The sequence below is a fragment of the Brachyistius frenatus genome, unplaced genomic scaffold, assembly GCF_029030835.1.
Source record: "Brachyistius frenatus isolate BFR_SWC_R1_liver_20210118 unplaced genomic scaffold, ASM2903083v1 Contig_40, whole genome shotgun sequence".
In the NCBI taxonomy this organism is placed as follows: domain Eukaryota; kingdom Metazoa; phylum Chordata; class Actinopteri; family Embiotocidae; genus Brachyistius; species Brachyistius frenatus.
The window spans coordinates 1,852,330-1,869,453 of NW_027210639.1; the positions used below are offsets into that span (position 1 = coordinate 1,852,330).

Genomic DNA, 17,124 nt, shown 5'->3' on the forward strand with positions numbered 1-17,124 from the left:
ACGTTTCTGCTTTTATTACTGCGACAGTTTGTTAGTATGTAAAGGAATCATTACCTGCAAAACCTTCCCTCCTGGACTCTCCTCAAACGGCAGTTGCTGCTGGTAAAGAGGATCCAAGGTTTTTCTTGCTACTTTAGTTTTCTTTTTGGCTATGCAGGCTCCGTTTTCCAAAAGGTAGACCTTTACATATGGTGCTAAAAATGATAAAAGAGTACAGGAGTAGTTAGAATACTTCTTATTCTCATCCCCAAGTAAGTATGTACGGCATGATGTATCCCTGATATATGTGTGTAAATGTTCTATAATAATGGTTGTTAGACAGCTTAAATTACCTGGCAGTGCCTTGGAACCTGGTTTTCCCACAAGGCCACGGGCTCTGATGATCTCCACCTCCAGTGCTCCTTTCTTGTCCACCATGCCAATCTGGATGTCACCTGTATAACCATAAAAACAAAAGGTTTTAAAAAAAAAAAAAATACAATAAACTCCCAGAGAAACCAGATAGCCATAGTGGCTAGTGTGCATACAACATGGTCGCTTTACTGCATGTCATTCCCCTGCTCTCTCTCTCCCCACATTTCCTGTATGTCTGCAGGTAAACATGCCCAAAACATTTCTTGGAAAAAAAATATATAATCCAGTTCTGAAGTAAAGTACAAAGAACTATTCTGAGGCTTCCGTCGCTTCCAACTAAAATTTTTAAACATTTTTCTCACCCATAGGTGGAGTAGCCAACGTCTGTCGTCCAACCAGCTGGGCGGGGCCGAGACCATCCAGGAAGTCACTGAACTGGGCGTCTGAGGAGAGCCTCACACCGGGGAAGATGAGACTGAAACAAAGAGGAACACACTGGTTACCAAGGAGGTAAATGTATGTTCCTGTTGATTAAAGATAGAGATGAGCAGGTGTTTGTAGCCTATTAAATGTGAGGAGAATTAAGGTAGAGTGAAGCCTGGTGTGAGTTATTGAATTGTTTGATGTTATGTACAAACTGCTCCTGGTAAACACGAGATCAGCAGCGTTTTAAATGTCCACAGAGTGCGAGCCGTGGTGTCCTTACTTTCCCTCGGAGCTGTAGCTGTTCATGCTGCCGTCTGTGGACTCCCGGCTGGCCTGCCGAGTCATCCTGCTCCTCATCTCCACCGCCAGCCCCGTCTCTGTACTCCTCTGGATAGTGCTGCGCAACTTCTTACCGCCCGCTTCTGCACACAGAGTGACACACATGACGAGAAAGGGAAAGGGGGAGAGAAAGAAAGGGAGGTACAGACTGTCAGGCCGTGACATTGGAACATGTTGAGAGTCATTCAGCGAGCTGCATTCACATGGATTGTCACTGACATACCCGTGCTCTCACTGGCTCACATGCGACATCACCCCACAGGGGACAACAAAACACAAAGACACCTCTGTGAATTGGACTGCGTCTCTCTCAGGACCTGAGTATGTTTTATTCTCGGTAGGATCATGTCAACTTCACTGTCGCAGTCAAACACGGTCACTAACTCAAAAACATTCATACGGTTCTTTGCGTGTCTGTTTAAAAGAACAACGTGTACAGCCCTCCTCCGGTACGGGGGTCTTGGAGTGAATCCACGCTCCACCTACAAACATTTAGCGTCTGCCCCCCTCCCAATCCGGACTGATCAAAGAAGACAGCTGACTCCCCCCATTGGACCCGCTGCTGCTCATGTCCACCCAGCCTCCCTGACAGCGTGCATGTAGGACCACGTGGCTACGCCTGTAGCACACGCACACGCACACACTTACACAAAAGTACAGTAATGAAAGCTCCAGCACTTTACACACAGTCACTAGTATGTTTGCTTTTCTATCCCATTAAGAAAAAGGTTAGCAAAAACGGTCCCATCGCTTCGAGCAAGTCAGCACAATATTCAGAGAAGGAGTTGTGGAGATAAACATGAAATCAAGCACAATAGACTAGTTTTCAAAAGCTCAGAGTGTTTTTGTACTAACTTCACATTTAGACGTAAAAAAAATGTGTCTTTACTCTAAACAAGTTATTGGGTGTGGCTATAGTGCAATCAAAGGCCACTCATCCCAACAATTTGTAACTGTTGTGGAGCTCTTTATAGGTGTGAGATATATTTTGTTGTTATCTGTAATCAAATGCAAAATGAGGACAGCATGTTATTTCCCACGGGTCATAAAAAATAAAAAATCCAGGCAGAGCCGAAGAAAGTAATAACGCAGAGTTAGCGTGAGTTCACTGTTCACCGCCGCAGGATGCAAAGTGTTGTCAAACAATCGGCCATCCATAGGCCTTATGTAATTGTAATAATTTGCCAGTTTGTTTGGATGAGTCACGTCTGGACTACAGCAATCCTAATCCAGCTCTCATCACAGGCCCGCTGTCTTTACTCTGCCTCCTCTGCCCTGCCTCGTCTCGTCAGAGGACGAGCTGAAGGGAAAGGAGGATGATTCTGCGTCCTATCTCACACCGGCGTGAACACACACAAAGCCTTTCAGCCTTGAAATCTCAGTTATTCAACTGGCTTCCGCCTCCTCTTCCTGCTCTTCATACATCACAATAAGAGATGCAGCCACAGAGGTCGTCTCTGACATCTGCAGCACACCTTCTCTGCCAATCAGTGGCCAGTTAGATGTTATCAATGGACACTGAAAACACGTCATTTAAATGCTTGTGAATCAGTTCTGCTGCTTTGTGACACAGAGGCATAAGCAAGCATTCATGATGCTCTTTGCAGCTCTGTTACTGTAATATCGATGCACAGTAGAAGGTGGGGTAGACCCTGGACAGGTCGCCAGTCTATCACAGGGCCAACACATAGAGACAGACGGAAACAAAGACCGTTCACGCTCTCATTCACACCTAAGAGCAATTTGTAGAATCACCAATTCACCTGAGGTGCATGTTTTTGGATGGTGGGGGGAAGCCGGAGTACCCGGAGAGAACCTACACGGGCACAGGGAGAACATGCAAACTCCACACAGAACGACCCGGAATCAAACCCAGAACCTTTTCACTGCGAGATGACAATGCTAACAACTGCACCACTGTGCCGCCCTTGCACAGTAGATATGGTTATAAAATATAAATATAAAACTTGCGGCTCCAAAATTTTGTTTCATACATGTCACACACATATGTATCTAATTTATGGAGAAAAATACACACAAGTGCATGGAAAGCTCTGACAGATAAAATAAACGTGTCCGAGATGAGACTGAGATCACCACTGGTAGAATAATAATGCACTACTTTTGTCAAGTAATATCACAAACAAGAAGCAGCAGGAGTTTCAAAGTTCTCCAGATGGTCAGACAAGAAGACAACGATGGAGTCTAGTGAAGCTGCCAAGAGTGTAAGTGTAAGTGTGAGTGAGTGTGAAGTTGTAGCATGAAACAGCTGGTGTGGTAAAAATATGTGGATAAGGTGAGGAGTAAATCTACTGCATGGCAAATCCATTAACAATAATCTGTGTCTGTAAATAAAACCACTGCAACTAGAACAGAAAATGATGAGAGCATCTCAGGAGACATAAATAAAACACGTCTTAAGCGTCACTACTGTTGAGGAAATTCAAAATGACAGTCACTGTCATCCTAACCTAAATAACACTACCGCCCACCTGTTTACTAAACAATGACTCACTCCAGGAGATTTAAAATTATCAAGGGGAAATGAGATATTGTTGAGACTGGCAGGAGTAGAATTTATCTGCACACACACTGGCTCCTGTAAACATCCATTTTCACAACACCACTTCTCACAACAACAGAGGCAGTATCTTTAGTTCATGAAAAATAGATGATGAACTGGCCACAGATATCAAGTTTTAATCATATTATATAAAGTATATTACGCACGGCTCAAGGATTACATAAAACAACCTGAACTGTAGTGTCATCTTATTTAAACTAATTATATCTCTCAACCTGCGCCAGTTCTCCCCACAATCAATACCTCTGCATCCCCCCCAATAATCCTAATTTCCTCCCCTCGTTCGCTGCCATCTTCCAGTCGCCACCCCCCCCCAGCCAGCAGCTGCTGCTGTCACATTTTCCCCGGCTGTCGTCTCACCTCCTTCCTCCTCATCGAAGGAGTTCATGCAGGGGAAATAGACGGCCAGCGCTTCAAACGATGCAGACAGGCTCATCTTGCTCTGGGAGCACTGGATGCGCATCCCTGCAGCCGGAGCAGAGGTATCGTGCCCCTGCCTGCCCATGGTGACCAGCAACCGTCCTCCTCAGAGCTCTCAATCGAATGCGCAGCTTTGACTGATAAAGATTTAAAATTAAAGTCAGATCTAATGTGCTTGAGTCCTGAGCCCAGTAGTAGAGAATGCTGCGGTGCTGTAGGAGATCAGGGCTGTATCTTCTAGTCTGTCCCAAGACGGTCTGCGGACTGCATTTTAGGCAGAGCTTCAGAAAGCCTTCAGTTTGCTTCAGTAGTCGACTCTTGTGCTGTCTGATTCTGACGTTCCTGCTGCACCTCTTTCTTCGCGGGGGGAGGGGAGAGAGCTGCATCGCGCTCCACCAATCAAAGCGCCGGGCTGCTCAGGCGCACCTCGGCGGGCTCTGCGGGTGAACAAGCTCTACCCAGAGATACTGAGCCCACCCTCCCCACCCCGTTTCTCACCCATTTTTTTTTCACCTCTTCTTTCATCGTTTCCTTTTTTTTTCTCTCTCAGCTTGCTCTTTTGTTTCTTTTGTTCGTTTCCTCATTATTTTCCTTTTCTCCCCATCCTCTCTCGTGCCATCCCTCCCTCTTCCCTTCTTATCCTTAAAAGCCAGAGAAAACAAACGGTCATTAGGTCTGCCAACAGACGTCCTCCCCACTGAAAGGGCTCGAGCCACATGGCGGTCACTCAAAGTTCACGTGCCAAACTCTGCTCCGTTGCTTTTATCTCTTTCACACAGTGACAACAATATCACAGCTGTGTGCTGTTGGGGCAAATTCACTTTGCTCCTCCTTCAAAGTGTTTTAATAATTGTGAGAAAAAAAAGAAAATCAAATGGATGATCAAGTTCAAACCTTCATCTGCCCTTCCTCTGTGACAGCCTTGTTGTGTTTTCACTCGATCAATCACAACCAACACTTTCAAACAATCAGAAAGGCTCTCTGTTTGAATCGCTGTCAAACAGACCTAAACATGAGCTTATCTTCACTCTGTTTCTACCATTTGTGGACGCACGGGGTCAGACTACTTTAAACAGACCAGAGTCAAGAACAGAGTTGAGAAACACAACCGTCGTACTTCTTCATAGGTGGTCTCTGAAATGCTAGTAAATCTTCTGCTGGCATGATGTGTGATGAGTAACACATAAAGCACATGTACAGCTCTAAACCAAACTTCAGCTCCTCTGGAAAGTCTCCGCCGCATCTTGGTTAAAAAGTAAATCCAGTGAAAGTGTGCTGCTTTGACAAACTGTCAGAGAACCGACTACGCTTTTGTTCTGAATATGTATCTGGCAGAATAGGCACAGGACAAGACAATTATGGTGCTTCTCTGCACTATCACAAATATAGCCAGCTCCCTGTAGTGTTACTGCAACCTACTTCCACGATGGAGCCACTTGATGGACGGCTTCCATTTTCAGGTTTCATCTAGGTCAGCGCAGCCAAAAACAACACCTCACATTTACAGCGGACAAACACAGACAGCTACCATGGAGGCAGTTGGGTCAGTTTGAAGTGCCATCTCATTAAAGAGTCATTTTTTATGGAAGGGTATCATTTTTCAGTTGAATTAATTCTTATAAATCTGGTGATCTCCTGGATGGTTTGCCATTCATGTTAACTCTGGATGAATTGTTAACACTTTGGTCATCTCTTAACTTATCCAACACCATGACAAAGTCAAACATTTAACTTGTGCAAAACTTTGATTTATGACTTACTACCTGCAGAACCAATGACATCATCATCAGCTGTAAAATAACTTCGTGTTTAGAGTTAATTAGCCAATATGTGCAGGCTCAGGATAAACTAGGATAGTGGTCAGCATGTTATTAAGATCACATACAGCCTCAGAGAGTTGCTAGTATCTGTAAGCGCTTGTCTAGATCTAGATACTTAAACACAAAAGCTGCAGTAAAATACCCGTTCAAATCAATGGTCAGTGTTATAAACTCTATGTATGGCCTATTTTGTTACTACTTTTACCCAAAAACGGGAAGCAGTTAGTCAGTTTGTGAGAAGACTAAAACACTGCTAAAGGAATACGTGTGAGACAAACACATCAGCAATACCAAATCCGATAGGAACATATGGCAGCAACAGATTACTGATACTATTACCAATAAACTATATATTGAAGACATTTGAATGTTTTCAGCTCTTTGCTCTTCACTCAGCTACAGCAAACGCTGAAAGAGGAACATTTTCTCCTCTACAGGAGTAACTGCTGTGATTTTAACACTACAGGTTGCATACACGTCTTTTATCAACAAAGGGCAGGACATTTGATCAAAGTCAATCTAAATAGATGAACACTGTCAACTAGATCAAGTTTCCTTTAATAAAAGAAGCATTAACAATCTGGCCAATTAGATCACTGACATTATATATGTTGAAAAATGTCCACAAATCATCCACATCAATATATCAATCAGACCACATGTTTTGGACTGTGAGGAGTTTTGTAATGTCTGTCATAAATAATACAACTGTAAGGACTTCTAAGATTATAGAGCCCTCGTGTCATGTTTTTAGTTGTATATAAAATATAAAATACTCTACTTTGAATAATAATCTGTCATGTTTTTCCTGCAAAAATCTATAAATGATGTTGTAAAAATCCTCACCCTTCAAACAATTACAGAATCTGTGAATATGCAAATATATGTAATTTGTTAAGTTTTACAATCTGCTTTAACATTCAAGTTTATCAACAAGCAGAAAAATATATTTTTGAGTTGAAGGGGCACTTTAAAACCATTACTTGTGCAGAAAGTCATCCCTCTGTCATTATTGAACTGGTTGATTCTGTGAAAGCTAGCCCACAACAGAAAATTATCAGAGCAGCTCCTGAATTACTTAAAAGACTGCATTTTCCATATTGTTTCGGATTAACCACTTCAAAGAAATTGGTTGTTAATATAACTGCTTGGCTGAACAATAACCCAAAACACAGCAGAACACGACGACTCGTCTCTGCTCCGCCTAAGTCATAGCTCGTGTGTCACAGCACACATGTCTATTCACTGACAAAACATTTGGCACGTGTTGGCAGTTTCAGCTTTCTTACCCATCCACCCACTGCTCAGCGACTTACAGCAAGAGAGGACTCATCGCTACGTTTTTCACTACACCCTCTTTACCTGACATGACACCCAAAGAAAAAAATAAGCTTAATGACAGTATAATACAGCACAAGGACGTGTGTTCAAGGACTCTGAAAATAGAGTTCTCACCTCACATCGGAAGCTACATGGAAACTTTTACTTGCCGGATAATAAAGACCATTCTGACTAAAAGACAACTCATTAAAGATTAGAGTGTTGCGAACTAATTCAAAATTGTGCCTGTAGATAAACAGTGATCCTGGTCCTTCATATGTCTGTTAGCTATATAGTTTAAAACAGGGGACTACACATGAGTCCCCTCATGATGTGTTAAAAGTTCATTAGCCTGCATCAACTTACTTTTTCTTGCGCTATGAACATTTGGGGGGAATTTAACAAAAGTCTTCAGTTGTTTAATTCACGTTTTTTTTTAGAATTAAAAGAACCTTGTTCTAAAGAATCACCATTTTAGGTCATTAGGGCTCTCTTTGGTTTCACAACAGCATGACGAGTGCAGAGCAATACTTTAAAACATTGTGCAACTCATCTGATCCCACTCCAAACTATGACAAACCTACATGACAGTGACCACACAACTGGGAATCAGAAGCACCTCAGACGGCAAGAATGTGAAGAATCTCTCTAATTCTACAACAACAAAAAGAGTGTTATATCCCAGAAGCCTTAGGTGAGGTCTGCCGGGCAGGCGGCGCGGATCACAGGCGGAGGCCCTCGGAAGTCTTTCTGATTGATGAGACGGGGCCAGGCCGAGCGTCACAGAGTCACTGTGGCCCCGTACACACAGTAAACACAGCTTAATGGAGGGCTCGAACCCCTGGCACTCACATACAAGGATGTAGTCAAACAGACACATATGAGCACTTAACAGCGCAGACACACCGGGATACACATGAGTACATGCACAAAGGTGGGCAAACACACTCTGTTCTCTCAGTTTACATTCCCTGCTGCCGACATGAAGCAGGCCAGACGTGCAGTCTGGAGGTACAGTTTCAACTCTCGCAAATATGATGAGAATTATAAAGAGAAAGAATCTTAAAGCTACATTCACAGACTTTTGGCAACTACGTGTGAGGTGCACATTCCCGACATATTACAGCCTTATGAATCCTCTATGATAACTCCGTCAGCAAACAGTAACCTACTGACACAGCTAGAAGAAACAATGCTGTCAGCATTCATTTTGTTCAAAGGTTACTTTTTTACATTAGTTTGGTTTCCATCAATTAATAACAAAATTAGGCCATTTAGCTTGCCACGTTCAACTGTTTTTTACTAGATAATTTCTAACTTTGTAGGAAGTAGTTTACTTTACAGTCATCAGAGTATTTGTTGGAAAATGCCTCGTTCCATACTAGTGAAAACATCGACATGTGTAAAACACTTAAAAAGAAAGACAAGAACTTAAAGGAGCTAAAACGCTCCATAAAGCTGCAGAGTTTGGTGCTAATTCTGTTTGTGAGCGACATCCTCTCACAGATATCTTTAAATCAAATATAAAGGTATCAATACATCTTTAAATTTGATCTGTTCCCTTGATGTAATTGAACATGTAGAAATCAGAATCGTGTTATCTCGCGCAAACATGTGCTGCCAGTGGCTTCACACCTTATCTGAAAACCTTCACACCTTAAGTGGAAGTTGTGAAGTAAAACAAGCATATTTCCAACGTGAACTGCAGGAGTTGTTGGAACAGTGAGTCCCCTGGCTGCCTCTCTCCACTCAGTGGTGCAAACACTGAAACTACAGCAGATGGAGAGCTCATGAGAGAGTGAAAGGGGATCTGAATGCTGCCAAACTAAATGAAGAACCCTGATAAAATCTGCTTACATCACTCCAGCTGAATTTTCTGCCTTATACAGTCACAATAAACTTGTGTCATTTACAAAAAGGCCTCTTGTGTGAGAAAATTACAACGGATACGTCACCGTAGCGTGATTACTTCTCAGAAAGAGGAAATATCCTTTTTTTAACCATTTTTATGAGAGCATCACGCTCACACTGTATGACTAGCCTTACCAACATATATTTCCAGTACATGTCTTATCATACTTCCTCTTTGACTGGCGGCTACAGAGCGGTCAACATTTAACCCTCGTGTTGTCCTTGGGTCAAAATGACCCGAAGCTGTGTTCAACCAAGTTCTATTTCATTTTCATATTTTTGGGGATCATTGGTGACAAGGAGGCTGTGAGGGTTTCTTTAAAGAATGATGACCAATGATCCCAAAAAATATAAAAATATAGAAATAAAATAGAACTTGGTTGAACACAGCTGCGGGTCAACGAGGGTTAAAGAAAACACTCAGAAGAGGAAGTGCACACAATATTTTTAGTTCCAGTTCAAATCTAAAAATGTGGAAGAGTGGAAGTTCAGTTATAGTCCGGTTCAGATAGGAGGTGATAATGTACTGTGCTGAATTGTGGGTATTGTACTTTGAATGTGTCCAAGTTTCCGATCCAGGCAAAGGAGACATGTGGCCGAGAATAGAGACACACTTTTAGGCAAAAAGCAGTGAGCAGCTAGTGGAGCATGACAGCCGTAGACAATGAATCAACAGATTTTAAGATGAGCTCACTGAGATGCTGACTGGAGACAAATAATCTTCCACTTCGAAATGGATATTTTTTTTAAATTATCAACAGAATGTAGGCTTCAAAGGGAGCAGTAAACGTGTGTGCAGTGTCATCTTTTATAGAGCAGAATACAGAGAACCACTGAATATGATAATAGAACTTAACTAGCAAAAAATCAAGTAATTGTAAAAATGTTAGCTTTTTGCTATTCAAGAGTAAAACACAACAAAAACTACACTTTCATTTCAGTAGTAAGTATAAAATATTAATTTTTTGTTTGAGAAGAGTTTGCAGTAACGTCAGCAACGACCAGAGAATCATCGCTCGACACACATGCAGGCTAACATGTCCAGTACGACAGACATCTGATCTAAAATTAACATTGACAGATCTTTATGTTTCCCATGGATCACAGCTAAATTATGCACATGCATAATAACCACAAAATCCTTCAAAATAAGAACATTGGTTAATATCTTGGGTAACACTGAGTACACTGTCTGCCAGGAGAGACACAGCGCTGCTCTCACTGTGAAAACAATTTATTCAGTGGTACAACTCTCATATTCACATCACAGCTCATGAATAAATACTAGGTCATCAATTATTTAATAAGACACTTGCAAATAAGCTTTTAATAAAGAATAGGCAGTTTGGATAAGATGTACTTGAATCAGCTATGGCAATGTATTGTAGGGGAAATAAATCTGCTTTTCAAGACAAGTGAGACTATTTTTCCTGCTTTTGAGAATTAATACTGACCTGATCTGATTACTAACCAGGTGCACAGTACCTGGGTGAAAATATATGGTTACCATGGCAACAGAAACCCTAGCCCCGCAAAAGCAGGGCCGCCTCCCCTATTTACATCACGTACGGTAAACAGGTGCATGCTGCAGTAGGATCTCACAAATACAGTGCGACTTACGATATGAGTATTGTATAATTACAACATCAGCCCCGGTGTTCTCGCCACTTTTATAAAAGTAGCAATGATCTTATGAAGGTGTTGATCTCAGAGTTTTAAGAATAAATAGTATGGAGACACTTCATTAAAATGAGCAACATAGTTTGCTGCTGGTAGAAAAAGAGAGATGTCCATAACAAGAAAACACCAGAAGCCAGTCCTCAGTGTGACAGCTGGGACATAACAACCAATCTTAGGAATCTGTTTCAGTCAAGTGGACAAATTCAGTTCTACCTGCACCTCCACAATGGTGGACAACCATGAATGACATCTATAAACACTGGTGGTGTGACGGTTTTCAGGTTATTTACGTTTGTCTATTAGATCAAAGTCAATCAAAATAGATGAACACTGTCAACGAGATCAGGTTTCCCTTAATAAAAGAAGCATCAACAATCTGGCCAATCAGATCACAGACATTATATATGTTGAAAAATGTCCACAAATCATCCTCATCAATAAATCAATCAGATCACAGATCACTGGTGTCTGCACGGTGCAGCTTCAACATCGGGACGTTACATCACCGTTGAGTCCTAGGTGAGGAAACTATTCTAACAAGGATTTTGTATCCCTCCACATGCATGTAGATTACTGGTCTTACTACAGACCCTCATGACTCATTCCTTATCTGTTCCAGTGGATTCATGAAACTTATAAAAGCATCACATTTCTTATCATCTGCAGATATTTAGGTCACGCCAGAGATGGTTCATCTGAGAGCTCAGACTGATTAACAACCATCAGACCTCTTGTCAGCTGTTGTAATAAAGAGGAGAGAGGAGAAGGGGAAAAGAGGTGCTGTAGGGATGGAGAGGGGACAGGGTGAAATGAAAAAGAGACAATAAAGACAGAGAAGACATAATGACAAGGAGACACGAATGTCGGGAGAGAATGAGTGAGTAAGTGTGGCAGAGGGAGAGAAGGGGAGGAAGCAGTGGGACTTTGGTGTCCCTCAGCCTCGGTTGTATCTGTGCTGCTGTGTTTCCTTCATGCATCACCCTGAGAGCAGCATGTCTGCTCCGGCCCCCTAGGAGATTAATTAGCAGCCTCAGCTAGCGTAGGAGCTGCTGAGACAGGCACCCAACTCAACACAGAAGATAAATTACCTCGGCTGGAAGCTCAAAGTTTAGCTGTTTTACTGCGTACAAAACAGCCTGTCTGAGGGTTTTGGAGGTCCAAAACTACGTCAGTATCTGGTGCAGCAGAGGGAGGAGTGAGAAAAGGAGGGGGCAGAGGGTGAATTGTTCTCTGTGCTGCACACATTTAGCTTCTCTGGGAGTTATGTGGCATACATGTTCTCTGTTTTACTGAGGAAACATTTAACTCTGAGCAAACTTTTTAATTCATGACCAGAATCAAGCTGGGATCAGACAGTATTACTCATCAAGCATGGCAACATCTTTCAACTCTTAATACATCTACTGTACTCATCTTTACCTAGCAGTGGGACTGAGAGGTCAAGTACCGCATCAACAGCAAATTAAAGGTCATCAAACTATTTTTTTCTTCGAAGCAAAAGTAGGACAGTGAGGTGGCAGAATGCCCACAGATTACTGCCTGCACATATCATGGCAGTGCAGCCTCAATAAACGGTCTGGAAGAAAGATATTATAAAAATATATACTATTTTCAGTGTCAAGAGAGTGTCAAATCTGGTTCACGTAACTAGTTTTCTTCCAATGTCAGTGAGAGAAAAGTAGGACGTAAGCAGCATCACTGGAGTACTGAAGGCTGCAGCCGAGGGAACAGGAAACTAGATGTTACTCACAATGTATTCGACCACAGGCACCCCAAGGAGTCCATCTCTTTCTTATTTCTACATCCCTTTGGGCAGTTCTTGCCCAGTATGGCCCGGTTTCTTGTATTTCCTGGACTGTTCATCTGCTCAGTTTTAATAGTGAGCGGCTGGGGCTGAGTTACAAAGTTGGCTGTTGAATATGCTGCTGGGACACCGTCAGGATGCAGACAGAAGCCATCTGGGAGTGAAGCTACTTAAATGGATTATTAGGTAGAATGCTACTGACTGTAAAAAAGTTAGAGAAATTGTTTTATAATTATGAAGTGTTATGAAAGAGAGAGGTAAACCTCAGATCATTCATAAGGCTGAAGGAGCTGCCTTTCCAATATGCCCATTGAAAAGAGAATCAGTGTTCCTGCTACAAAAACAAGTCCAATAGTCCTGAATAATTCACATGAAGCAGAGTGCTCTGTACATTGCAAGCAGTTTGGCTGAGAGCTCAAACAAGTTCCTCTGCTTTACGTTTACAGAAAGCTGCAAGAAAAAGACAAAGAAACTGCATCACGAACACTGTATTATTTTGACAGTATGACACACTACTAAAGGTACAGCATCATGGGTTTATCACCACGAACGTCACTGCAGAGCAACATGTTCCCACAAACTCTACCGGTTACTGTAATGGTCATGCACACCACAAGCATGGAGCCCATTACTGCCCTGTCGGTTATAACTATAGCTCATAAACAATGTTGCAAAAAACTACAATAAAAAAAAAAAAAAAAAGGGAGGTATGTATTCACTGTATCTATAACGATGCACATAACATTTAAAATAATAAAAACACGGAGCAACTTCAACCAGAAAATACGAGAATGCACCAAAGGCAATAATGATTCACAGTAAAACTGAAATGAACATGTGGTCAGCTGGTCAATACTGTTAACTGATGGCAAAATCTTCAGCTGCGTCCTTTTTGGGGGGCTGTGGGCTGTAGTAATCATACTGGAATTAATAGGTGGAAATAAGCAGACCTTTTTTTAGATGATCATAGATGCTAGAAACACAGAGATTAATGTACATTATATAAGGTTGGATTTTCAGTAAGCTTGCAACACTGGCTGTTACAGGTTTTAGCCGAGTCAGGCTGCGTAGAAGCAGTTTGTTTGGGGCGTTTGGGGAATAAATTGGTTCTCTATTAAAACATAATGCAGCAGGAACCAGAGGACTGCTGAGTGCTGAAAGGGACAATCGAACATAATAAATCAAGCTAATGTTTCAGCTCGCACATGATGACCAGCGTAACACCAGTAACCCTTAACATTGCTTAACATTGTTTTAAAAAAATATTCAAAAATTGTTCAAGTTAAATTCAATGTTAATGAAGCTCGCTGCAAAGACTGTAAAACATTTCTGTTGCTCAGAAACCACAGGTAGTAATCTAATTTCTGTTTAACATCTAATCAATTTGTGATTAAAAAGAAAAAGCTTTTCTTCCAGGTGTTTATTACAGGTGTTCCTTTTCCCTGTGCTGAACTGACTTATTTTTTGTGTATAATTAATCTGAGACATGTGAACTCAATAAACCATCAGTTTCAGCAAGAACCTCCATTCTTTATCTAAGAATTCAATACAGGTATGTTTTTTCTGGTCACTGTTGAATGTTTACCAGCAGTTGTTACCTGCGGGATGACTTAATAACCTGAATCTGAATCAGCTTAATTGACAGTGTGTGCAGAAGTGCAAATGCATATGAGGACTGTTTTCAAAATGCCCATGCATGGACATACATACATACACAGTACACTTCCTTTTGAAACTTAAGCAGTTGTGATTGTTCTGAACATCCACTGAAACCAAGAAAAACGCTTTTATTTCCTTTAAAGTCGGGTGGTTTCCACACAAAACTAGCGGTTGAGACCCAAAGTGCTGGTCACCTGGGAGCACATCCATTCCATCTGACTAACCTGTGTTTGTCAAAGCCAGAGTTGTGCTGCTCGACTGATCTGCCCCCCCCCCCCCCACACACACACACACACACACACACACACACACACACACACACACACACACACACACACACACACACACACACACACACACACACACACACACACACTGGCACTTGGTGGTGCACAAACATGCACCTTTCAATTTGGTGATGAGCCTCTCAGGATAGTGAACAACAAAGTAGGGCAGAAGGCAACTTGGCAGCGTACGTGTTGGTGCAGAACCAAATACAGAGCTCGGATATTGAAAGGCAGATGTATGCACGCTCTCACAAACCTCATCTTATGCACTTGGAAGCACGGAGTGAAATATTGATAGCTCTACGATACTCAGGCTGCACAGTTTGTGCTGTGTCTGCATGGGGGAACAAAGAGTCTGCATGTGTGTGATCCTATGAGTTAGGGTATCTTCTAAATTCTTGTCAAAATAAAAATGGGAACAAATGTCAGTTGGTATTTGGCTGTTCCCAAAGTTTAACGTCAGAGGAGTCATCTCATTCAGCAACAACACCGTCATTAACAACGCAAGACAATCCTATCGTCCAGCAGCCCTGTCTGAAATGAAGCCACATCTAAATGCCACAAAGAACTTCCTGATTGTCACATTGAAGTGATTGACAATTATTCCAGTTATTACCCCACAGAGATAAGCCAGTAGCACATGTGCCGGACAAATCACGAGCGGAGGGGGGGGCAGAGCGGTGACACATGAGCGCAGCGTCTCGCTCCACCCTCCTCCTCATCGCTCACATGCATCCATCTCTACATTTGTCTGTCAACCCCTCCGCCACGCTATCTGATCTGACCCGATCTGAATAGAAAGGGCCAATAGGTAGAAGTGATTATTGACCACCTTCAGGTTGAATAGACGAGATGAATAGGTGCTGAATGCTTCAAGATGGCCACCGAGAGGAGGGAGTGGACAAATGGACTGACCTACACATAAACAGAGCAGACCCCAATCTGTCAGCCAGACACTTCGACGCACAACACCTGCTGGGCTGCTGCCACGTGCTGGGCGGCATTACCTGCTGCCACTGTCTACCAGCAGGTAATTCAGCTCAGAGGGTTACTGAGCAGTTTACAAAGAAAGTAGGAAAGACAAAAAAACAAAGCACGGCAAAGTGAAGAATAGTAACAACGACCGTTTTACACTGCAGAACACGTTTCTGCATTCAGCTGAAGGAGAAAGTAAGAAAACAAACACAACACACCCCTTCTTGTTTATACCTCACACGTGCTCACATTCTCACATGCACCCAGAAACAAACAGTAACAACTGCAGATGACCACGGTTTGAGGTAGCGTTTTACACTGAGAAATCACAGCCGAGACAGAACAACAGGACCTGCTACCAGCAGCTGTGGCAGATTTGTCCAGAGTGAAAAGGCAAATTATCACTGCGGTAAATCATCCGCTCTAAGCTTAAAAACACAACTGCTGCAGAGTAAAAGGAAAGAAAATGAAAAATGGGAGGTAGGTGAAAAAGAAAAAGGAGAGGGGTTTCCAGGATCACTGCGACCTACAGGAAAGAGAAAAGACTGTGAGGAGAAGCCATGATGTCGTCTTCAGCGACAGAAAAGCCTTTGTAGATAAAGAAATTAGGAAACATTAGGACAGAAGCAGAATTAGTACACTGAAGCACAGAACGGAAGAGAAATCCACGGAGACAATGAGAGGCCGCAGGACAGCTGTGAACATACACAGAGCACACGAGCGGTGCCATTGGATGCCCTACCTGTTTGGCTGAGCTGAGAGGTGCTCCGGCTCTTGCGCGACATGCCAACCATGGCCTGCATTTTGGCACCAATACTGGAGCGCCTCTTCTTGTCGTCAGTGCCTACCGTGCCAACCGCCGTGTCCGACTGGCTGCCGTCCGTCTTCTCCAGGTTACACATGTCGCCGCTGATGCTTGTGCTCTTGGTCATGTTTATCCCGCCCGATGAGCCCATCTGCCTGTTTTTCATTTTGGATGCAAAGTCACTGTCAGCCACCACCATTGACACGGGGGGCAGGCGAGGACAGGAGAGGAGAGGAGAGGAGAGGAGAGGAGAGGAGAGGAGAGGAGAGGAGAGGAGAGGAGAGGAGAGGAGAGGAGAGGAGAGGAGAGGAGAGGAGAGGAGAGGAGAGGAGAGATGATGGAGGAGGAAACAGAAGGAGAGGATTGAGGAGGGAAGAAGAGGTGACAGTAGAGGGACAGGAGATGACAAGGTGTGGGGTGAGAAGGAGAAAAGGACAGAGTTCAGGTACACAAGTTCATGACTTACAGTATAGTTGAGTTTAGGGTGGGTAGTTTAGTGGATGCAGTGCGTGAAAGATCAACCATTACATATTCTACTGCATTTAGCTGTTTTTTTTTTACATGTGTTTTTACACTGTTTGTGATCTGAAATCACAAGAATGCTGCAGGATTTTCATCCCAATCAGCAACTCTTCCTCTTAAAGCATTTAATACGGTTTGTTTATTAGGTCAAGAAGTTTCTTTTAAGAAGTTACCACTCTACTTTTGAACTTTCTTTAAATTGGACTCATTTATACCTA

The 17,124-nt window shown here is 42.6% G+C and overlaps 1 protein-coding gene across 1 annotated transcript in view; it reads right to left on the reverse strand.

Annotated features, from left to right (window-relative positions):
• The window catches only part of rims2a (regulating synaptic membrane exocytosis 2a), a 141,430-nt gene that overhangs the window by 2,776 nt on the left and 121,530 nt on the right, over positions 1-17,124 (reverse strand). The window contains 5 exon segments of the mRNA XM_069702107.1: positions 55-194; positions 333-434; positions 717-829; positions 1,061-1,202; positions 16,322-16,566. Of these exon segments, the coding sequence (XP_069558208.1) occupies positions 55-194; positions 333-434; positions 717-829; positions 1,061-1,202; positions 16,322-16,566 (742 nt within the window).